This window comes from Penicillium soppii (genome assembly GCF_028829465.1).
Source record: "Penicillium soppii strain IBT 18220 chromosome Unknown utg000004l, whole genome shotgun sequence".
NCBI classification, from domain to species: domain Eukaryota; kingdom Fungi; phylum Ascomycota; class Eurotiomycetes; order Eurotiales; family Aspergillaceae; genus Penicillium; species Penicillium soppii.
The window spans coordinates 715,490-738,182 of record NW_026643234.1 but is presented as its reverse complement, the minus strand read 5'-3'; the positions used below and the strand labels follow the sequence as shown (position 1 = coordinate 738,182).

At 49.8% G+C, this 22,693-nt stretch overlaps 10 protein-coding genes across 10 annotated transcripts; 6 read left to right on the top strand and 4 right to left on the bottom strand.

Moving 5' to 3' along the window:
• Window positions 1-456: 456 nt before the first annotated feature.
• N7529_003694 (putative ubiquitin conjugating enzyme (UbcK)) lies at window positions 457-1,108 on the bottom strand (the record flags this gene model as incomplete). Its single annotated transcript, XM_057239221.1, has 3 exons — window positions 457-559; window positions 614-946; window positions 1,008-1,108. 3 exons carry the CDS (start codon window positions 1,106-1,108, stop codon window positions 457-459), a joined length of 537 nt encoding a protein of 178 aa, XP_057098516.1.
• An 820-nt stretch (window positions 1,109-1,928) lies between these two features.
• Window positions 1,929-3,586, top strand: N7529_003693 (uncharacterized protein; the record flags this gene model as incomplete). The annotated part of the gene is made up of 2 exons (XM_057239220.1): window positions 1,929-2,014; window positions 2,077-3,586. The coding sequence occupies 2 exons, from the start codon at window positions 1,929-1,931 to the stop codon at window positions 3,584-3,586; spliced, it is 1,596 nt and encodes a 531-aa protein (XP_057098515.1).
• Window positions 3,587-4,326: 740 nt separating this feature from the next.
• On the top strand, window positions 4,327-6,383 carry N7529_003692 (uncharacterized protein; the record flags this gene model as incomplete). The annotated part of the gene is made up of 2 exons (XM_057239219.1): window positions 4,327-4,369; window positions 4,426-6,383. The coding sequence occupies 2 exons, from the start codon at window positions 4,327-4,329 to the stop codon at window positions 6,381-6,383; spliced, it is 2,001 nt and encodes a 666-aa protein (XP_057098514.1).
• A 572-nt stretch (window positions 6,384-6,955) lies between these two features.
• N7529_003691 (3,4-dihydroxy-2-butanone-4-phosphate synthase RIB3) lies at window positions 6,956-7,865 on the top strand (the record flags this gene model as incomplete). The annotated part of the gene is made up of 3 exons (XM_057239218.1): window positions 6,956-7,016; window positions 7,117-7,234; window positions 7,355-7,865. 3 exons carry the CDS (start codon window positions 6,956-6,958, stop codon window positions 7,863-7,865), a joined length of 690 nt encoding a protein of 229 aa, XP_057098513.1.
• Window positions 7,866-8,258: 393 nt separating this feature from the next.
• On the bottom strand, window positions 8,259-9,140 carry N7529_003690 (transcription factor TFIIE subunit TFA2; the record flags this gene model as incomplete). The annotated part of the gene is made up of 1 exon (XM_057239217.1): window positions 8,259-9,140. The coding sequence occupies one exon, from the start codon at window positions 9,138-9,140 to the stop codon at window positions 8,259-8,261; it is 882 nt and encodes a 293-aa protein (XP_057098512.1).
• A 584-nt stretch (window positions 9,141-9,724) lies between these two features.
• Window positions 9,725-15,800, top strand: N7529_003689 (putative filament-forming protein (Tpr/p270); the record flags this gene model as incomplete). Its single annotated transcript, XM_057239216.1, has 2 exons — window positions 9,725-10,016; window positions 10,072-15,800. The coding sequence occupies 2 exons, from the start codon at window positions 9,725-9,727 to the stop codon at window positions 15,798-15,800; spliced, it is 6,021 nt and encodes a 2,006-aa protein (XP_057098511.1).
• Window positions 15,801-16,703: 903 nt separating this feature from the next.
• On the top strand, window positions 16,704-17,709 carry N7529_003688 (uncharacterized protein; the record flags this gene model as incomplete). The annotated part of the gene is made up of 2 exons (XM_057239215.1): window positions 16,704-16,723; window positions 16,773-17,709. 2 exons carry the CDS (start codon window positions 16,704-16,706, stop codon window positions 17,707-17,709), a joined length of 957 nt encoding a protein of 318 aa, XP_057098510.1.
• A 633-nt stretch (window positions 17,710-18,342) lies between these two features.
• On the bottom strand, window positions 18,343-19,071 carry N7529_003687 (transferase hexapeptide domain protein; the record flags this gene model as incomplete). The annotated part of the gene is made up of 1 exon (XM_057239214.1): window positions 18,343-19,071. The coding sequence occupies one exon, from the start codon at window positions 19,069-19,071 to the stop codon at window positions 18,343-18,345; it is 729 nt and encodes a 242-aa protein (XP_057098509.1).
• Window positions 19,072-19,359: 288 nt separating this feature from the next.
• N7529_003686 (Mg-dependent acid phosphatase) lies at window positions 19,360-20,052 on the bottom strand (the record flags this gene model as incomplete). Its single annotated transcript, XM_057239213.1, has 1 exon — window positions 19,360-20,052. One exon carries the CDS (start codon window positions 20,050-20,052, stop codon window positions 19,360-19,362), a length of 693 nt encoding a protein of 230 aa, XP_057098508.1.
• A 690-nt stretch (window positions 20,053-20,742) lies between these two features.
• On the top strand, window positions 20,743-22,272 carry N7529_003685 (fungal specific transcription factor domain-containing protein; the record flags this gene model as incomplete). The annotated part of the gene is made up of 1 exon (XM_057239212.1): window positions 20,743-22,272. One exon carries the CDS (start codon window positions 20,743-20,745, stop codon window positions 22,270-22,272), a length of 1,530 nt encoding a protein of 509 aa, XP_057098507.1.
• Between the last annotated feature and the right edge of the window lie 421 nt (window positions 22,273-22,693).

Below are 22,693 nucleotides of genomic sequence, written 5' to 3'. Positions count from 1 at the left end.
GTTTGTTTACGCTGAGCGTCGGATCACGGTGTCTACCTTTTGTTTCATTGCGTTTTGTATACGCATAGTTCTGGAGCTGAGCTCTTCACTGAGCTTCTAGTACGACATGTTAGAGTAGATATGTATACATCTCGTATGTATTAATTCATCAGACCAACTGCCAGACTTGCAACAAACGAGTTTCATTGACGCATGCACGCATGCAAGAAAAAGTGTACAAATGACCAACACCAACAAAGGATAAAACAAGCGCACCCAAGATCTCCAAGAAAAAGTTCAAGAGAAATAAGCCGCCCAACGCAGCATTAAGCTTTCCGCGCCTATACTCACACGCGTCACTAGGTGGGTAGCGATAAAGACCAGACCAAAACTCCAGACCCAATTCAGGCCTTTATGCATCTTCGCACGATTCCAAAGCCCAGGAGGACCAACGCCAATGCAAATACGGTGTTACGCTTACTCGTCGTCCAGATCCTGGTGGCGGGCGAGAACGTGGCGCTTGAATTCCTCCTGGTCTGAGTCCCAGAGTTCGGCGGCTTGGGCGTTTAGCGGGCTCGCGCTGCTTCGGTCAGTTTTCCGATCATTGCTAGTGTACTTGTGGAATGGTACTTACTTGTTTGGCTCACCTAGCAGGCTTTGCAGGCTGAGGAGAACGCTTGAGACATTGTATACGGCGCTCCACTTGTCCTTGAGGATGTCGAGGCAGATGCGGCCGGAGAAGTCGACGTTGGGGTGGTAGATTGGGGTCTTGAAGAGGACTGTCGGGGGCGAGTAGGGGTAGTCATTTGGGAACTTGAAGGAAAGTTTCAATGTCAGGCCTTCGTAGGGTGTCTCGGTCGGGCCGGTGATTGTTGCTGTCCAGGCGAGCAGGTTGCCGTCTGCGTCCGGGAAGGCGGAGATACCGGGCGAAGGCGAGAGCATTAGTTGCATCAGCTCGGCTTGGAGGCTGTGAGATTGGATTGGTTAGGTCAATGGGGTCGGGGTCGCGTGATGGTGTCGAGACGAACCGTTTGGTCACGCTTTGCGTGTCATTTCTTTGGCCTGAGGTTGGCTTTGTATCCGCGGGCGCTGCGTCTGCGTTCTGTGGTTCTTCCATGTTGTAGTTCATTTTGTGTTGGTAGAGAGGATTGAGGGTTTCTAAGGAGGACTTTTGGTTGGAATGCTTGTTTGGTAGGACTGGAATGACGCCGGATGCGTAAGAGTTGGACCCACGAGATACTTCAACTTTGAATAGTACTTGATTTTAGGGGAGGGATAGAGTGAAAAGCGAGGAGTTCGAGTGGGAAAGGGGCAATGGGGTGAACAAAGAGAAAAAAGAGGGAAGCTGGATTTGTTTACTGCTAAACGCCCCGGGCAACGAGACCACCCCGCTTAGTTTGGAGTCTTCATTGTTTTCAACTCATTTTAGATCTAAGTCTCTAAAATGTAGGAAGTTGAAAGTATATAACATAATTATGTTTGCTCAGGGCTTCAAAATATAAACGGAATCTATATCCGAGTATAAATAATGAGAAAAGACTTGATCTCGCGTGCGATCGTCGAATGAACTGCGGGTCTATGTTTGACGCTTTGGTACTAATTTTTGTAGTCTATAGTTATAGCACTACATACAGATGTAGTATGATTCATCGGGCTAATTCGAATTGAATACATATCTATCTACCTAGGTATATAACTCATTATGTTCATTGAAGTTGATTTACTCTTAATCCAACACACGATGGAACATCCTCTCCGCTTCTGCCTATCAACAGACTACCCGATCAGGATAAAGTGGCCCGCGTCTTATCCCGCGCCTCGCTAGGTAGCCCTTGTACCCTTGCTTCAACGCGTCTCTCATCTTTCAGTTGCTAGTTATGCCCTTTTAATATTAATTTTCACTTGTCGCTCTTTTAGTTTTCTTGCTCAACGCGAGCTTCATCTCCAAAATGCAGCATTCCCAATTGGCCCCGCTCCCGAATGATGTGCCCTTTCGCATCGTGTCTAAAACCATTGGCCAAGGTGCCTACGCTTGGTAAGGAACATATCTATCACAAAGTGAAACTATTCGATCTGACGCGACGTGAATTACTTCAGTATCAAGAAAGCCTGCCCGTTAGACTCCGACAACCCGGTTTTCGCAGTCAAGTACATCCACAAAGATTACGCCGCACGCCACGGAAAGATCAGCGCACGACAACTACAATTGGAGGTGACGGTGCACAGACACGTCTCAGGCCATGGAAATATCATCAACTTCTACCAAACCGGCGAAGACGACGTATGGCGCTGGATCGCAATGGAGCTGGCCGAGGGCGGGGATCTCTTCGATAAGATCGAGGCCGATGAAGGTGTCGGCGAGGATATCGCCCACGTCTACTTTTCGCAACTCGTCAGCGCCGTGAGCTTCATGCATTCCAAGGGAGTTGGTCATCGAGATATCAAGCCTGAGAACATGCTGTTGACTGGCGATGGAAATTTGAAAATCGCCGATTTCGGTCTGGCTGCTTTGTTCGAGTACAAGGGGACGCGCAAACTGTCCACTACCTTTTGTGGCAGTCCTCCGTACATTGCTCCTGAGGTTATTTCCTGCAGTACTCGTGGTCAGAACAAAGGTACTGGGTATCATCCTGATCTGGTTGATATCTGGTCTTGTGGTATTGTGCTGTTTGTCCTCTTGGCGGGCAATACACCATGGGACAGTCCGACGGACGATAGTTTCGAGTACCATGAATATGTTGAGACGAATGCGCGAACAACAGACGAACTCTGGCAAAAATTACCAACCGCGACATTATCATTGTTGCGAGGCATGCTAACCGTGGACCCCAAAAGTCGGTTCTCGCTGGAAGATGTCAGAAGACACCCTTGGTATACCCGTGCAAACAAATTCCTCTCCAACGATGGCAAGTTGAGAGATCCTATTAATCTCGCCACTTCAATGTTCGAATCGCTTCATATCGACTTCAGTCAAGATCCTCTATCTCAACAAAGAAAAGGCGCAACTCGCAGCTTCGATCCTATGGACATGGATGTTGAAACAAATGCGGGGTTCTCCGCAACCCAGCCAGAAATGCTGGGCGGTGGCATGGTAATGGACTGGGATAACCCGCAAGAAGCGGACGTCTTCTCCTCAACCCAGCCTCTCGAAAAAAGATTTGCCTCTCAAGACGCAGCAATGGCAAGCCACCTCGAAGACGAGCCTTCTATGTCGCAGTTCTCACAGCAGCCTTCTGTGCCAGTGAGTCGAACTCAGAATGCCCAAAAATTCCAGGATATTATTCCCTCCCGCTCAATGACCCGCTTCTACTCCGCTTGGGAGCTTAAGCTTCTCGTGCCTCTTATCTGTGAAGCGCTGCATCGACTCGGGGTCCCGGTTCCTATCGTGCCTGCTGTGACGGCTGGAGATACCTCTGCTATGATCCGGATTATTGCCAAGGATGGTAGAATGTGTCCGCTCCAAGGGAAGGTGCTCATCGAGTGTGTTTCCGAAGGCATTTTGGAGGTTGAGTTTGTCAAAATCAAAGGTGATCCTTTGGAATGGCGACGGTTCTTCAAGAAAGTAGCTATCCTTTGCAAGGATGCTGTCTTTAGGCCGGATGAGTAGAGGCGTCATACTTTATTGTAGATTGCCATCTTGTGTTCTTGTGTTACGCTTTACGCTTTAATGTTTGTTTTGCTTTTGGTTTAATGTACGAGTTATGATTGATTGACGGTAAAAAGAAATTTGAACAGGAGTTGGAAAGGAACCCTCATATCACAATTGCCAACCACAATGTATGTACGGAGTATGCATATATTTACATGAAATGGCATTGAGAGCATCCATGGATGATACCTCTGCAGCTTTTGGTGGCGTCCGTCCGGGCCGCAACTTTAGGCCTACCCCCACAGGGCAAGACTTGACGAATAGGTAGATTCGGTTTAAATTCAGTAGGATCACTCAAATGAATTGAGAGGATTATACGGAAGTCCACTACCATCATCCGATACATAAGTTCACAGGTGGAACATGTTCCTGTAAGCAAGAGTGGATATAGCGGAAATATTTCCCGAGACTGTAGTTATCTCAACTTGTGTCAAACGTCAACCTATCATACAACTCTTTCAGGCAAATTCCTCCGAATAAGCAAAGCAAGTTGGCATCTAGACCGATCCTTCATATAAACTACATATGTACTAGATACCCCTTCAATCCACGTGACGGTCTGGACCTCCCACTCGGGCGCAGATCGCGGGGGAAGAAACTGGAAGAAAAAAAAAAAGGAGTCAGGAAATATTTTCAGGAGAATAAGATACTGACATTCCCCGAATCTCCCAACACTGCAATGCTGCCTCTCCTTCTCCATGGATAAGCTGCCGGTAGAAATCCTGTCTAAAATCATCGACTGTAAGCGCCGTCCCCGGACCTTCTTCCCCGCACCGTTCTAGAACTGATAGTATCAGTCCTCGCCCCACGAGAGAAGGTCCATCTCCAGTCTATCTCTAAGAAGTTCTTTGATCTCGCCCGCGATAACAACCAGTGGAAAATACACTGCTATGAGCAGTCTTGGGCTGCACGGCGGGCTTCCCGCCCCGCTTTTCGTATATCGGAGAGCTGGGTTTCGGACGCGTCGACTTCGTTAACAACCCTCGGACAAGACCAGCCGCAGGATATTATTCAACCTTCGGTTTTGGCGGATAGTGATGACGAAGACCGTGGACTTTCCTGGAGTGAGAGGGCTAGGGTAGCGGCGGAATGGGATACCTCCGCTGAGGGGGAGCATGTCGATTGGTATTCGGAATATATAGCTCGGCAAGGGCCCATATCGCTATCATGGATTGAGCAACCTTCGATCCGGAAGGAAAATGGAAAGCAAGGACAATCCTGTGAAGTCAAAGGCATGGGATTGCTGAAAGACTGGAGTTCCGCGAGACAAAATAAGATCGTTGCTCCTCTTGAAGATGGCAGCGTTTGCATTTGGGATCTGAATCACTCTCATTATGCTGCATCACAGGCGAACAAGGGCAAGATCCTTGGGGTCAGTGAACCAGGCATCCTCATGACTAACTTGTCCAGCCGTCGAGAGTCTTCTCCTTCAAAGTCATCACTGGAGTTTATCAATCTAGGCGAGGGAGTGAGCGTGGATTCTCTGCGACAAAGAGCCTATTTGGCCATTGGCAATGTTCTCAATGAAGTCGATCTACAGACATTACGAGTAATATCGCAGCAACGATATCCCTGGTCCATTTTCGCTCTTTCCCAAGAAACAGATTACTCAGTGCCTTTGACACTAGCCACCACACTCAGTCTTCAAATCTATGACTCCAGACTATCAGCCGTGGAAGAAGAAGAGGCAATCAGCTCGCGCTGCGAGCAAGTGGTCAGTCCCATACCAGAATTGGGCATCTTCGCCCATCCCGACTCGCCTCTTTTCCAACTCCAACCAAATGGACAACCACCTACACGCATCCGCAGCCCAGAACCTTCAGAAAAAGGAGCAAATTACGCTCCGCTCTTCCAACCAGGACCCCTTTCCATCTTACACCCACCAGCCCCTCATGTGAATACCATCCTTCTCGCTGGTCGTTTCCCAAGCATCCTATGCTACGACCGCCGCTTCTTCCCCCGGCTCCAAACAACAGTCCATTCAGGTGGTCGTCTATGTGGTCTTGCATCCGTCCCAGGACCCCGATTCCCCGTGTTCTCAGACTCTACATACCCAGAATCGCATTCCGTCGTGGCATGCGGTGACTATAATGGACGAGGCTCGCTAGAACTGTACAACCTCAAATCAGTTGAAAAAGACACCACGCCACCGCATATGACCTCTAATCTCAATTCAGAATACAAAAACAGACAAAGCGCCGCAAGCTCAAAATTGCTTTCTGTTGGCTCTCACGGGAACCGAATCGTCTTCTCCGATGCAGAAGGAAACATTAAATGGACAGAGCGGGATGGCCGCTCGGAGGTTCGTCGTTGGAATATCAATACTTCCCAGCCGCAAATCGAATTCGGCCGTCGAAAGCAGTCACTGCCACAGACAGATGAAGATGAAAATAACAATCAACAACCGAGGGGTCTCTGGCCTTCTCAGTCTCCCGGGAACCATGAGGTGGCGAGAAAAATTCTTCCCACGGGTGGGAATCTCACTGGGGATGAGCTGCTTGTTTGGACTGGGGAGCGGATTGGTCGTCTTAAATTTTCTATTCCTAGGGATTATGATATGGGCCACGAGGATGAGGGTGATGATAATGATGTCTTTATGCATGCTGAAGTTGATGAGGCCACTCGGGAAGAAATGAGACATCGTAGGCGTGATGATTGGGAAAGGGAACAGCGGTATGGGGAGTCTATGCGTCTTGCTCTTGAGAGGCAGGCAGATGAGGTGCATTGGATGGGTAGTCGGGGATTTGGCCTATAGACTCTACATACGTATGTATATATTGCATTGCATATCCTAGAGTATATAAATATATGTAAATTTAGAACGAGGTTCAACCTATATTCTTATACTTGATATAAAGCCATATTTGTATGAAATTGGTTCGAAGTGGGCCATATCCTTCGGCATATAGTCACGCCATAGTATGACCAACCCGCCTGATGTAGACTGCATCAATGTCCGAGTCAAAGATAAAGAGAATAAGGAGAACAAATGGACCACCTTCATCTCAGAGTGTTCTGTTCATGAAAAGTTTCCCAGAAATAAAACATTCTAGACCTCGGAGGCAAGTATTTCCCTTTTCAGTCCCGAGGCTTAGCAATAATTGCCCGGTCCGGCCCCGCGCTATCACGGGCATTTCTAATACTCTTGTCAGCCAGTGACTCAGGTCTTCTTCTTTTTCTTTCTCCGGTTCCCATTGAATATTAATTCCTGGTTTTAGGACTACTTCTATCCTCTATAATCAATTCCTAAAACACCTCAACTCCCTTTCAATTCCTCACCCCGCCTCCGAAATTCCGCAGTGAGGGGCAAAAAAGAGACTCGACAAAATGTCTTCCCCGGAAACCGCGCTCAAGTTTGACTCAATTGAGGACACAATTGAAGCCTTTGGTTAGTGACTTCTTCGCACAGCGATTTCTGCAAAGCGCCGCAGCTCCCCAGCCCTTCGCGGGCCATTCCGCATCAACCGAAGACTGACCGCAACACACAGCGCAGGGAGAGTTCATCATTGTGCTGGACTCGAAAGACCGTGAGAATGAAGGCGATCTCATCATCGCCGCCGACAAAATCACAGCGGCCCAAATGGCCTTCCTGGTCCGCTACACGAGGTAAGAGCGCCACCCAGTGCCGAAACGCCGAACAGCAATTCCGCTCCCGCAACAGCCCGCCCAAACCCCAAATGTTCCGTACCCCAATTCCTCAGCACACACTAACATTGAAACTCCCAGCGGCTTAATATGCGCACCCATCACGCCCGAGCTCGCGACCCGCCTCGCCCTCCCACCAATGGTAGCCCTAAACGAGGACCCTAAGGGCACAGCGTACACCATCACAATCGACTCCAGCGACGACAGCGTGACAACAGGCATTTCCGCTAGTGATCGTGCGCTGACCTGCCGCACACTTGCCTCCTCATCTGCCGAGATCGCCTCCTTCCGACGACCGGGCCATATCATTCCGCTGCGGGCGAATCCTGGCGGCGTCCGCCAGCGCCCGGGCCACACCGAGGCGGCGGTGGATTTCTGTAAGCTTGCTGGGAAGCCCCCTGTGGGTGTTATTGCGGAGTTGGTGGAGGATGGGGAGGCTGTTGGTGGGAAGCCGGAGATTAAGAATAATGAGATGATGCGGCGGGATGGGTGTTTGACGTTTGGAAAGAAGTGGGGAATTAAGGTTTGTACGATTGAGGATTTGGTGGATTATTTGAATAAGACTGAGGGGACTGCTAATGGGCAGCATTGAGCATTGATTTGATTTTGGTGAGCTGATGCGTGGGTTGGGTGGTTTTGGTACCTTGTACATCACTACTTCTCTAGATACCTTTTTTTTATTAGAAGATTTTATGCACATCGGGTCTTACGGGTTTTGTTTAGGGTTGTCAGATGTAGAAGTATGTTGAGTCTTGTCGAGATCGCATAGTTGTTTTATTCGGGTATCTATTATTTTGAGCTTATAATATACAAAGGCAGCGATTCTAGCCGAATGAAGTGTAAAAAATCATGGAAGATGTTTTGCGCAGACATCACAGTCATACACATTCCTTCCCAAACGCCAAAAGCAATGCAAAAATTCATATCAAAGCATCTTCTGGCGTAATAACCAGAAGCGAGAGTATTTCAGTCTTTCGTACTTCTACTACCGCTTGAGATGCGAGTAGTCTCTCAGGATGCCAGTCATGTGTGTGTTGGTGGTCTTTCCACTGCGACGCGGCTTCTTAGCCTTCCGAGAGGGCGCAATGACCCGAGGCCCAACAACCTTGTTCTTGTTGGTAGGCGTAATGCCGAACTTTTCAAGTTCCTCCTTCACCTGGTTTGGGTCTGGGATCTTAATCTTCTCCCAGATCTGCTTGAACTCATCGTCGAAATGCTCGATTAGAGACGGATCGTTGGCCCATACCATTTTGGGGTGGTCGTCCTTCTTGTTCCGGGTCACGAGCAGCTTTCCTTCCTTCTCCATCTGGTTGATCCCTTCTTCGGCATTTGGCCAGCCCTCCTTGAGATCGCGGACACTCATGCCAGATGCGGTCTTTTGGTTCTGCAGGTGCTGCAGAAGTTGCTCGGGGCTGCGGATGTTGTGAGTGGGACGGAACCGGAAAGTGCCCTCGCCGTTGGCACCACTTGCGTCAAACTCGACCTTGTCGTGCGCCTGCAAAATCCTCCGAAGGGCTTGGACATAGCCCTGGTCATGAGCGCGACTCTGGAGAGACAGATACGAGATGATGTCGGAGAATCTGAGCGGCACGTTCTTGTTCTTCATGTGCTCGATCGCAAAGAGCACCTGGGTCATAATATCCTTTCCGGTGCCGGTGTTGGCGGGCTGCGAGTATACGATATCTGGGTCATGGCGCTTCTTTTTCAAGTCGACGGAGGGTGACGGTGTCGGAGCGGAAGATGGAATCTGGGTGCCGGACGCAGGCGTGGGTTGGTTGGTGGCCACACGGCGCTGTGTGGGCATGCGGTTTGCCGATTCAACCACGCTAGCGTTGAAGCTTTTGAGCTGATTCTGAAGGTACGACATAGTTACAAGGAGGGTTCAGGAACCGGTGAGATCAAAATGTGTGTGTTGGAAGAGAGCTTGAATGAACAAGCGCTGCCTCGGCGGAGCTAGATCGAGCTCGTTTTTTGGACGAGTAGCATAGAAACAACGCAGGGAGTGGACGATAAGGAAGAATGCAATAAGTCACTGTAAATCTGAATATAGGACGAGGTTTACCCTGTTGTCGTCGAGTGTAGATATTATTAAAACACGCTGACTAGAAGCCAGTACAAAGAACTTGGAAGGTCACATGTATTGGCGCTAACCCTATTTGGGTGTAAGGTGGAACGCAACCAAAGCGCGGAAATGGAACTCCCTTGAGGTCACCTCTTTTCTTTCCCTTACAAACCTTTTCATTCAATCCTTCTTTGTCTCTCGACAAACGCCGCATTCTTTTTTGGGCCGCAGCGTCATGATTTGAAGTCCCTTCCGAGCGCAGTGTGTACTCTCTGAGCAGTACACAGCGCGCCTGTACTCGAGGCTCGGCACTAGCTTGCGCCATCTTATCACCCAACTTCCCCAACTCTCCTTCACCCACAGCTTAGTGCTGTTGGTGACCCGACAATATGGCCGACGCTGCTGTTCAATTACCTTATCTCTCATCTCACTATGCAATTCCCGAAACGACGCTCACTACACTTACGCAGGCTCCGACTGTGGAGCTTGTCAATCAACTTCTAGAATCAATCAACAAAAAGGCCCATGAATTCGACGAGCTCAAATCTGATAAGCTTCGCTTGGAGGTCGAGCTTGAGAATGCTGTCCGCAGCAATGATTCTAAGCTGAAAGTTTTGAAGACCAGCGTGGAGAAGGGGCACGCGGAGGTCGCAGATCTTAGAAAGAAACTCCACGATGCTGGTATACATTTGCCCGTCGACCTTTTAGCTCTTAACTCACTTCTGACGCTATGCAGAAACCACCCGCTCTTCACTTGAGACCGAAATCGCGACACTTAAATCGTCTTCCACATCGAATGAATCCGAAACCACTACGCTCAAATTGCGCATCTCCTCTTTAGAGGCATCCAACCGGGATACATTAGCCTTGCTTGAGTCCAAATCCGCAGCTCATGACAAGCTAGCTGAGGAGCTCTCGGTTCAACACAAGAAGACTATCGAGCTCCGACGCGAACTCTCCGCTGCAGAGCAAAACCTCCAGAACTCGAATGCGGTTTCTGCCAGTGCACGCTTCCGCGAACAAAATCTTCAACAGGAACTTGATCTCACTAAGAAAAACAACGAGTGGTTCGAGACTGAACTGAAGACAAAGTCTGCTGAATACATCAAGTTCCGCAAAGAAAAGGGTGCCCGGATCTCCGAGCTGCAACGTGAGAATGAAGAGGCAAACTCGACTATTGATTCTCTCAGGCGAAGTGAGAACTCACTCAAGAGCCGCCTTGACGAGACGGAGCAACGATATGAAGGCGCCCTGGCCAGCATTCATCAATTGAAGGAAGAAGCTATCCAAGCAACTGAATCTTTCCGCATCGAACTTGACAGCTCTAACCGACTCGCCGAACTGCAAGGCTCCTCTGCTCAGATTGCCAAACAGCGCGTCCAAGAGTGCCAACTCGCCCTGGAGAAGACGAAAGATGATGCTGCGCAGGAAATTGCACGCATCCGCGTGGAACTGGAAACCGAGACCAACGACAAGGTGGCCGCGGAACGTAGGATAGCCGAGCTTGAGGCGCTCGTTGCTCAGCTTGAAGCTGAACCAACCCGAGGCAGATCAGCAAGTCCTGCACTCTCTATCAATGGAGGCGCACCCAGCACCCCGATGCGATCAAGCTTGATACGGGCTGCGACTCCCAGTGGCACATTCTCGCCTCGTTCTTCCCGTGGCGGAAAGGGTCTCAATGTCACTCAGATGTACTCCGAGTACGACCGCATGCGGACCACTCTTGCGACCAAGCAGAAAGAAAACGAAGAACTCAAGCATGCTCTCGATGAAATGTGCATGGAACTTGAATCAACCAGACCTGAAATTGAGGAAGCACGTGCTGAGCAAACTCGCCTCGACCACGCAGTCGTGGAAATGTCTACGCTCCTGGAAGTGGCTGGAAACGAACGTGATGCCGCTCAAAAGGAGGCCCGCAAATGGCAAGGTCAAGTCCAGGGTTTGGCACGCGAAGGCGATATTCTTCGCCAACAACTTCGAGATCTCAGCGCAGAGGTCAAGGTCCTTGTTCTAGAGGTTGCCATCGCCAAGCATGGAGAAGACTACGATCGCGAGGAACTAGAAAAGATCGCTCGTGGTGAGGTGGAGGACTCTGCGAAGGAGCTAAATGAAACTGGCCGATTTATCAGCCAGCATCTCACAACCTTCAAGGATCTGCACGAACTTCAAGAACAAAACCACACCCTCCGGCGTATGTTACGCGAGCTCGGCGATAAGCAGGAGGGTGAAGAGGCACAAGCGAAGGAAGCTGCTCGACAAGCAGAAATTGATGAGCTCAAGGAGCTTCGGACCCGCGCTCAGACCAACCGTGACGAGATTGCAAACCTCAGCGCACAGATGCAGAGTTACGTCAAGGAGCGTGATACTTTCCGCAGCATGCTAATGCACAGAAAGCGGACTGATGATGATCCTTCAGTCTTTTCTCAATCTATGCCCCTCGGTGCTGCCCCGGGCAGCATCGAAAGCGCCGGGCCCGACTACGCCGAGCTTCTCCGTAAGGTCCAGACTCACTTTGATACCTTCCGCGAGGAGACAACAACCGACCACAAGGCACTCCGGCAACAGGTCAACGAGCTGTCTAGAAAGAACAGCGAGTTACTTTCTGATGTCAGCCGCGCGAGCAGTCAGCACGCCGCCGCGTCTCAGCGTGCAGAGCTTCTCCAGAGTAATTTCAATATGTTGAAGACTGAAAACACCGAGCTTCAAAAACGCTACTCTGCTCTCTTTGAAACCGCGAACCGACAGGATCTCCGCACACAACAAGCCGCTGAAGACCTCGTCGAGGCCAAGGGTCTAGTGGAGAGCCTCCAGAGAGAGAATGCCAACCTGAAGGCGGAGAAAGACCTATGGAAGAACATTGAGAAGAGGCTTATCGATGATACCGAAAACTTGCGTAATGAACGAGCTCGTCTGGATTCACTCAACGGTAATCTCCAGACTATACTCAACGAACGCGAGCACACAGATTCCGAAAGCCGACGTCGCCTTCAAGCCAGCGTTGAGTCACTCGAAAGTGAACTGCAGACTACGAAACGCAAGTTGAACGACGAAGTTGAAGAATCGAAAAAGGCAAACATGCGACGCGAGTTTGACCACGAGCAAAGCCAGAAGCGTATCGACGATCTAGTAACAAGCCTAAGCTCTGTGCGCGAGGAGCTGGTGGCTGCCAAGACCACCCGTGATCACCTTCAGTCTCGTGTAGATGAGCTCGCTGTGGAGCTCAAGAGTGCTGAGGAACGTCTGCAAGTCTTCCAGGCCCGACCCAGCACCACGACCGAACCCTCTGCCGAGGGCGAGGATGGTATCGATGGATCTGGTCTCACTCGTGAGCAGGAACTTGGGATTGAGGTTTCGGAGCTTAAGCGTGACTTGGAGTTGGCCAAGGGTGAACTCGAACATGCGAAGCAATTGGCTGAAGACTACCAGGCTATCAGCCAAGCTAGTGAAGAGCGCCTGGAGTCTGCCACCGAAACACACGAGCAATATCGGGAAGAGACCGATCGTCTTGTGGAAGAAAAGAACACAAAGATCCAAGACCTCGAAACCCGTGTTGAAGAGATCTCCGCTGAACTCTCTACTTCCAACAATGACATTTCCAAACTTCGCGAGGAACAAGCTGAGGCTCAACACCGCCTCGAGGAACAGAAAGCCAACTTTGAGTCTGAGCTTTCTCGCCTCAAGGATGACAATGAGCGACATGTTGCCGCTACCCAATACCACCAGGAAGACCTGAAGGCACAGGCCGAGATCGCTCAACATGCCCAGCAAAACTACGAAAGCGAGCTTGTGAAGCATGCTGAGGCTGCCAAGAACCTGCAGATTGTTCGCGCAGAGAGCAACCAGCTGAAGCTCGACATTGCTGGGTTGAAGACACAGTGTGAAACCTACAAGACCGATCTTTCTCAGAAGGAAGCAAGCTGGGCGGAGCAACGTGCCACCTACGAGGGTGAGCTTTCTGAGCTGCAGAAGCGCCGGGAGGAGGTTCTTCGACAAAACTCCGTTCTTCACACACAACTTGAAAACATCACCAGCCAAATTTCTAGCCTGCAGAAAGACCGAATGAACATTTCGGATGACGAGCAGGACGGTGAACAGGCGGCTCCCAACCTTGAGGGCCTCCAGGAGGTCATCAAGTTCTTGCGCCGCGAGAAAGAAATTGTTGAGGTTCAATACCATCTTTCAACCCAGGAAAGCAAGCGCCTCAACCAGCAACTCGACTACACGCAGTCGCAGCTTGACGAGAGCCGTCTGAAGCTTGAGCAGCAGCGACGTGCAGCTGCTGACAGTGATCACAACGCACTCAACCACAACAAGCTTTTGGAAACTATCAATGAACTCAACGTTTTCCGTGAGAGCAACGCTACTCTCAGAAACCAGCTCAAGCAAACAGAGGCCGCGCGCGACGAAAAGACCGCTCGTGTGAATGAGCTGGTCCAGGAAATCGAACCATACAAGACCAGGATCCACGAGCTCGAGAGCCAGCTTGAAGCCAAGGATGGAGAAATGCAGCTTCTGCAAGCCGACCGAGACCGTTACCAGCAACGTGTCCAAAATATTCTTCAAAAATATGACCGCGTCGACCCGACTGAGATGCAGGAACTGAAGGAGAAGCTTACCAGCCTTGAGACCGAGCGAAGTGAGGTTATTGCCGAACGTGATGCCCTTCAGGCTAAGGTGTTGGCACTTGAGACTGAGGTCGCAGAATTCCCAGAGAAGCAGCAGCAGCAATATACTGAACGCATTCAAGAACTGCGGACCAAGCTTACTGAGCAGTTCAAGGCCCGTTCCAAGGATCTCAGCGCGCGCACCAAAGCCAAGCAAGAGGAGTTGAATGTGGTGCTACAGGAGAAGGGGGTCATTCAAGCGGAGCTGCAAACTACGAAGGAAGAGTTGGAGGCTTTGAAATCCAAGATGGCCGAGGCGCCTGTGGCACCATCGGCGCCCACGGATGTGGAAATGACACCAGCGCCGGCTGCCACTACCACTGAGGTTCCTACTGAAGCTACTTCTGTGAACCCTACACCTGCTTCCCAATTCCCAACAGCGACGGTCTCAGTCGCCAGTCCTGCCAACGCACAACAAATTCAGGTTCTTGAGCAAAAGATCCAGCGACTCGAAGCTGCCCTTGCTGAAAAGGATGGTCTGCTGGCTGCACAGGCTAGTGAGCAAGATGCGAAGGTCAAGGAGCGTGCCGACCGTGTTAAGGAGATGTACAACACCAAGCTGAATGAGCTGAAAGCTGCCCACCGCCAAGAAATTGAGAAGTTGTCTGCTGGGGAACAGCCTGTCCCTGGAACACCGGGTGTGGCTCCCGATGCTACTCCAGCAACCCCATCCAAGACCATCGAGCTGGCTGGCTTCACTATTCCCGACCTCACAGATGCTCAAGCCAGGGAGCTGGTTGCGAAGCATGAGACCATTCGGAACATCGTCAGGAGTAACATTCTTGGTGGAATTAAGCGCGAACGCGAGAAGGCCCAACAAGAGGCCCAAGTCACAAGTGGTGTCAACCAAGAAGCACTGGCAGGCCTGGAGAAAAAGTCGATCGAGGAGAAGGAAGCATTGAAGCTCGCTCACGAGAACGATCTTAAGGAGAAGATTGCATCGGCTCTCGGACTCGCGGAGAAAAAGACCGCCGCTCGTCTCAGCATGTTGGATACTCGATTCCGAACGGCAAGTGCCAAGATTGATGTCGTATCGAAGGCTGCAACAGATACACCTCAAAAGCCTGTTGTTGAGGTCTGGGAAATAGCCAAGGTTGCTCGCCCTGTGCCTGTTCCGGTACCCGCAGCCAAGCCAGTGGCTCCTGCACCTGCGCCTGCGCCTGCATCTGCACCCCAAGCCGCACCGACCCCCGCCCCGGTCTCAGCCCAGGCCCCAGTAGCGCAAGTCCCTGCTGCTGCTGCAGCTCCAGCGCCGGCTCCGGCTCCAGCTCCTGTGCCCGAAGTCGCCCCGGTGCCTGTGGCTCAAGCAGCCCCAACCGAAACTGCTGGATCCACTGTCCCTGCACAAGGAGAGGAGCAGGCCACCGCGCCTCCCAATCCATTCGGCCAGTCCCAGCAAACCGACCAAGGCCAAGGCCAACAGGCCTCTACCCTACCTAGCAAGCCACCTGGTGGGAACCCGCCTGGGCTCATGCGAGCCCTGCAGTCTGGCCTGCCAATCGCCCGAGGTGGGCGCGGTGGCGGCCGTGGCGGCCAGCAATTCGGCCACGGCCATCAAAACGACCAAAACCAGCAGCAAGCCCAGCGCGGCTCTGGTGTTCAACGAGGTCGTGGCGGCCGTGGAGGCCAGGGGCCTCGAGGTGGAAACCAGAACCTGAGCGCCTCAGCTCGTCAGTTCATTCCACAGGGTAACAAGCGATCCCGCGAAGATGGATCAGACGCAGCAGTTGAAGCTGCAAGCGGAGGGAAAAGACAACGAGGTGGTGGTGGTGGTGCTCAGCAACCTCGTGGAGGTTCTTAGTGAATTTTATCTTCTTGTTATCTTTTTTTTTATTCAACCATGTATGTTCAAGATGATTGATAAACGTTATGGTAGTCCCTTATTATTCTTTCATACGGGGCCTTGTTTGTTTAGGTTCGTTTTTCATGCGTGCAAAAGCATACACTTATCTCCTTTGTCGTGTATCTAGTGAATCTGGGGGCGTTAACAAGGATCGATCTATTGCTTTCATTCAAAAAAGTTCGATTTCAAGGCATCTTATGCTTCTTTTGTAAATGCTAAGAGAATTGCATATGCGGTCGGTCGGCCACGGGCACTGCACGAGGACAGATTGGGCACTGGCACTAGGTTTAATATAGCTCTGAAGCCCTGGCCAACAGATTGACCCATTATCTCAAACCTGTTGGTGTTGGTGAGCCCATGTATAAACTGGCATGCGGCGACTACAAGCCACATTCTAGTACGAAACAGCAAAATTTTCAGTGCAGAATGAGAAGCTCTTCAAATAAACCACGGTATACTTCATGAGCCATACTACACACGCCTAAGTCTCTGCGCGGATAATTATTGTCCATCAGGTCACGGACTACACCAATGAAACAGTGACATGTAGGCTGCATATGTGCCCAAAAGCAGGACCCTCAACCCACCCGCAAAGATTCCTAGGTTAACAAGCACTGACCATAGAGAAGAAGTGAACTGCACGTAGACCCAATTGTCAGAGTTCACTCCCCTCGAGTTCGGTGAGTTCGGTGCTTGGCAGGCGCACTTGGTGTAGTTGGCACATTCTACGTTTGGTTGCGATGAGCCGTCAGTTGGAATTGAAAGTCTCCTAAGAGCAGTCACTGTATTGCCAGTATCCATCGCACCTCCTACAAAACACACTGTCCTTAGCTCTGCGTCTCTGGGTAATGATCATTCCAGATGGAAGGTGCCTTTGGGAGGTGTGTGATTCATAGCAAGCTTGAGATGATCCAAGTCTAATGCTCTTAGATATCTCTCTTCCCCCTTGTTCACCTTCACAGTTGGTGCCAATAAGAAGGAAGTGACCGTGCACTCTCTTGCACTGGCAGGGCTTTCTGAGAGCTTAAATGCTCTTATCAATGGTAACATGATCGAGGCAAAAACTAGACACGTTGACTGGTCAGAGGTCGATGTAGACACATTCGCTCGGTTATGTGAATTTGCCTATCTCCGCAACTACACGCCCCCGTCTTTTCGCCTGATCGATGGCAAGTCTCCTTCCACGAAGGCCCTACAACCCGCGAAGAAAAAGAAGAAGAGCAAAGAATTTCGCTCTTTTGTGACCTGGGACGAGCCCGTACCGGAGCCTTTTCCTGAACCCGAACCCGAGCCCGAGCCCGAGCCCGAGCCCGCGCCTGAGTTTGTGCAGGAGGCCCCTCTACCTGAAGAGGACTTCTGGGACGACCTGGAAATTCCCTATAAGGAAAGAAGCGTCTGGACTGGACATTTACGCGATGCATTTGTAGGCGCCCTGGTGGTTCCGAGTCCGCAAAGTGGCGACTTGGACTATACTTTCACAGCACCTGAAAATACCGGGTCTTGGGAAGACTTTACCCCGGTGTTTCTCGAGCAAGCCCGACTGTATGTGCTGGCGGACAAATATGGCATTGAACCACTGTGCCACATGGTCCTTTCCAAATTGCATCAAACGCTGAAAAGCTTCAAGCTTTATGAAACGGGAGTGGGTGGTATCATTGAATTTGTTCGATTTGTCTACTTGAACACACCGCCAACTTACGGGCATAAGGTTGATTCATTGAGAACTTTCGTAACACGTTATGTTGTTTCTGTTCTTGGTCAAATTGGTGAGAATGAATGTTTTCAAGAACTTTTAGAAGAAGGTGGACCTTTCGTCTCTGATTTCTGGCACATCATTTGGAGTGTTGAGAAAGCATCTAGCGCATGAAATGAATGTGATATCTTCATACCTGCTTTATAGCAATTGCGACGGGATCCTAATCAGGAAGTATATGTTCCCATATCAAAAGCAAAAGGAGTAGAATTTCCAATACTCCAAGGATGGCCTGTTGATTTAAATGAATCTGGAGTCTATGGGAATCCTTTAAGATCGAAATGTATAAATAAAGCTCCGCTGAACCTGCCCAGGAGGCCGAGGCCCACTCAGTTCGGTTCCAACTGGGATACCTTATTACGGTTTGTGCTTTTTTTTGCTATCATGCGAATCGCCACTCTTAATTGCTTATATTCTGATATTTGGGGGAAATACCTGACCGTCATCGACTGTGTTAGCAGCATTGAAAATGCTTTGACACTGTAAACTTTTCGCACGTATGTTGTGGCGTGAGATAAGAGGCTTAGAGCTTTACTCTATATACGCAAAGAAGTTTCATCTCTAAAGTTATCACATATCATGTCCAACCTACACTATAACTTTGATTTTATTAATTTGTATCATACCCTCATCGCCATATCACCTTATAGTCCACTTTCACTGGCAAAATTCAATATCATTAGTACTAACAGCGTCAAAAACTGCAAAACCGGGGTATAGTAAGTTACTAGAAACACAAAACAAAAATTACTTCTTCCTAACAGCAGGAACAAGCATCCTCCCAAGAACTTCCCTCTCCTTCTGCAAAACCATCAACCGCGCATCCTCAATGACCTTCCCAGCAGGCGCAGAAGCCGGTAAAGCAGTCTGCGCAGTCAGCGCAGCCCCAACCACTGCCGGACTAATCGGCTTCGCAGCTCGCGCTCTCTTCCTCCTCATCCCAGGCCCGGATCCATAAACAACAACCCATTCGCCAACTGATCCGCCGGCAACTTCACACGCAGAGCATACTTTCGCATGGGACCCGATGTCCGCTCCGCGACGGATAATCGCCAATGCTTCGATTGTTGCGGATGAGTGGATATGCACTCCTGGTTCGATGGTAGAGGATGGGCCAATTGTCACAAAGTATGAGATGCGGATCATGAATTCTTTCTTGGGGGTGGGGGTTGATTCGGTTGGACTTTGAGATGGTGATGGTGAGGTAGATCGGCTTGATGAAGTTGGCGGGGCTCCTATCGTGGCTTTTTCACTGATTATGCAGCCATCGCCGATTACTATGGGGCCTTCGAAGGCGTAGAATTTTGCGCGGGGGTGGATGACTGTGTTGGCGCCGATGGTCACTGGGTATATTCCCTGGAAGACGACGTTGTCGGCGATTGTGGCTGTTGGGTCGGCTTTTAGCGGTGCTTTTGGTGGTCCGGAGCTGGAGGAGGAGGATCGGTGGGTATTTGTTGGTGGTTTGAGGGTCGCCATTTTATTTGTTGTTTATCTTCGAGGTTGTATTTGCGGAGGGTCTATCGATGGTGATATGGGGTGGTCTTATTTTGGAGCTATCCCATGCCGCTTTTGCAGATGTGCTCTTAGTCAGCCACATGAACTCCAATATATCAAAGCAGCGTCATGAACAAACCAGATGTGGCCATGTATAGATTCAAGCATGTGATATTATTTTCACAGGTTGCAAAGGTTCGAAATCTTGTTTGTATTCGATTTGGGTATCAAAAAGCCTCAAATACAATCTAATGGAACATCATAACAACCTTATTCTTCTTCAGTCTCCCGCTTAATACCATTTCTCTTCCTCCAAGCCCTCACCCCACGATCGACCTCCTCCCTCGTCATCCCATTCCGCACCAGACAAAACGTAACCCCCAACTCCGTCTCCACATTCCGATTCCGCGCCTCATCATCGAAGAATAGCATATCCTCATACGCAACCTCGCTCGTCTGATGAATCTTCGCAAAGTGCGACGTCTTATTCCCAGGGAAGATCTGGATATGATCGAAGTAATCGAGCGCGCGAATGGTCTTCGCATTCGCAGCAGGGTTATCGGAGAAAGTAGGGATAATGTGTAAGGATTTGAGCATGTCACGCGCGAGATCGGGGGCTTGGGTACGAGACGCAAGGGCCAGTGGGATCGAGCGGTGTTTGCAGGCATAGACGATAGATGAGACTGCGGGGTAGAAAGCGAATGATTCTCCCCATCTGAGTGTGTTAGAGGTCCGGGTTGGATTTGTCAAGGTGAAGCAGGTATCATACCGATCTACGGCGCGCGAGTTGTTATCGCGTGCCTTTACGGGGGCGCTAACGTGCGTGTCTACCCAGAACGGCCAGAGAGTGTAGTCCAGATCGAAGGCGATCAGTTTGGGTAGGGGAAGGCCATCTGTGAATGTTTCTGGGGAGACAGAGGAGTCCTCTAGAGGTTGAGTGTTTTGGCGCTTTGTTCGGACCATTTTGTAGAATTGTCGAATCGATGGATGAGTCGAAGAATAATCGAAGGATTGAAGAAGAAAAGAAAGAACTGAACCATGGAGCGTTGGCGCGTTGGACCTTGGGTTGGATTACGGAATGCCAAGAAATTAACCATGATTGCGGCCACTTGCATATAATTCTTATTTCGACTGCATTTCTATCATGTCAACGGAGTTGACTTCATCCTGTGTGTCTTGTCGACAGAGAAAGGTGAAATGTGATCGGCTACAGCCATGTAGCAACTGCTCCAAAGCTCAAGTCATATGTGTTCCGAGTGTACCTGTTCCACCTCGTCGGCGGAAAGGTTACGCATTATCGGAAGATGAAGTGCATCGTCGGCTTCGGCGCTATGAGACTTTGTTGAAAAGCTATGCAGCACGCATTGCCGAGCTAGAAAGCCAAGGGAATGCCCAAAAATCAAGTGCTGCCCTTCCTAGTCCCGAAACTTCATTCTCGGTACAGTATGTATAATTAGCATCTGCACACACATGTATAGCTGAGCTGATGGGGATAGTAACTTGTGGCTTTCGCTAAGCGATGATTATCTCGAGGAAGTCTCTACAGAACATGAGGAGTTACCTGTGAAATGCTTGCCTACTGACTCGCCCGAAATATTGCCCGGAGATACTAAACTCGGTGTCTCATTTGGATTATACTCATCCACTCAAAATATGGCCTATCTTCATCCTCCGCCAGCACATATCTTTAAACTATGGCACATCTTCCTTGACAACGTGCACCCACTGACAAAAATTGTTCATGCTCCGACTCTTCAACCTCAGATTCTTGAAGCCAGTCTCGACATGACCCAAGCTCCTAGGGCTCTAGAGGCTTTGATGTTTGCAATCTATTTCTGTGCTGTGACTTCTCTCGACGAGACCCAATGCCAACGCGGATTCAATGAAACAAGAAGCGAACTACGCTCACGTTTTCACGGCGCCACCATGGGCGCTCTAATGAAGGCTAACCTTTTCAGCACCTCGGACATTGTTCTTTTGCAAGCTTCAATCCTATTCATAATGGGTGTTAGTGGCTCCTGTGATCCTGGGGAGCTTTGGGTTATGCTTGGAACAGTCATACGCATTGCCCAACGGTTACGCCTCCCAGAAAAAGCAGTCTCTTCAAGGATTCCCGTGCTAGATGCCGAAATAAGTCGACGGATTTGCTGGCAACTTAGTCTCCTCGATGCGCGTGGCGCAGAAATATATGGCGTGCGGAATACTGGGATCATCAAATATGGCTTGACCCCGCTTCCTCTGAATGTCAATGATAGTGACATTTGCAAGAACACTTTAACCCAGCCCCGTGGCCAGAGCGGAGCAACTGAGATGATGTTTTTGCTTTTGAAATACGAGGGTGCCAATTTCGTATGTCAATCGGACGCTATGTCACGCTACGGGGGTAGTTGGGTCACTCTGTCTAGTCATGCGGTTCCCATTCAAGAAAAGAACAATGTTATCAGCGAGCTTGAGTGCCTTCTGGAAGAGAAATACTTGAGGTTTTGTGACCCCACAATCCCACTGCATCAGCTGGCTATCCTCAGAACACGCCTAGTACTAAATCGCATGAGGCTGACCACTCGCCATCCCCGTCGCCGTCTCACTGGCGAGTCTCAATTATCACCAGAAGAGAATATTGAATTTGTTAAACTCTGTTTGGAGATTCTCGCAGACGATAACCTGCTCCACACAACACCGGAGATTAAAAAGTACCTATGGCATATCAGCTGTCATTCTCACATCGACGCCATTGTCTACCTTCTAGGCGAGCTTCGTGAACATCGCATTCCCGAATGGGAAGAAACTACTTGGCTGAGGATAACAGCCGTTTTTGACCACCATCCTGAAATGATTTCGTCTCCCGATGATCATTTGACCAAGGCTTTGTCACAGCTTGTGCTGCAAAGTTGGGGCAGCAGGGAGCAAAGAGCGGGCTTATTGACCAACCTCCCTTCGTGTATAGCAAGACTACGCCAGCACTTTGTTACTGATTCACATCGCTCCTCTGCAGAAAGCTATAATATTGATACGAGCCTTCCTTTTCCTGGGGAAGAAGGGACTGCTCACCTACATGTTTCGGATTCAGTTGAGAATCTATTGGACACTTTATCTATGCCCGATTTCTCTTCGACTGATGGGTTCGCTGCAGTTGACTGGGACTATTGGAACTCGTTGCTCGGAGAGGCTTCAAATGGGATATAAATTTCAAATATACCTAGGTATGTTTTGAACCCAATATCTGTGAATTAGTTCTATTGTGTTAATATGCTTATTGATATTCTCTTTGTCTACGCTTTTGGTCGTTAGTTTGCCTTTTTTTCAGGGGAGTATCTCGGCCCCTAAAGACGCCTGCGAAGGTGCATAGCGGCTAGGGATCGGATTGAACTATTGCTGCCTGACATAAGGCAGATAGAACTTCGAATACTTAAATTACTATAACAGAGACTATAGTTAAATAGAGAGGTGAAAAAGAGGTAAACCAGAGCTCTAAGGGATCATAATCGTGATAATTTATAGAAAGTTAGCCCGCCGCTATGTACCTGCGCAGGCGCTAAAACTTCCCCACTAGGCTTCGGGGCCGAAGGGTTAATTCAGCCGTATTTTCGTGGCCGAGACGAACTCG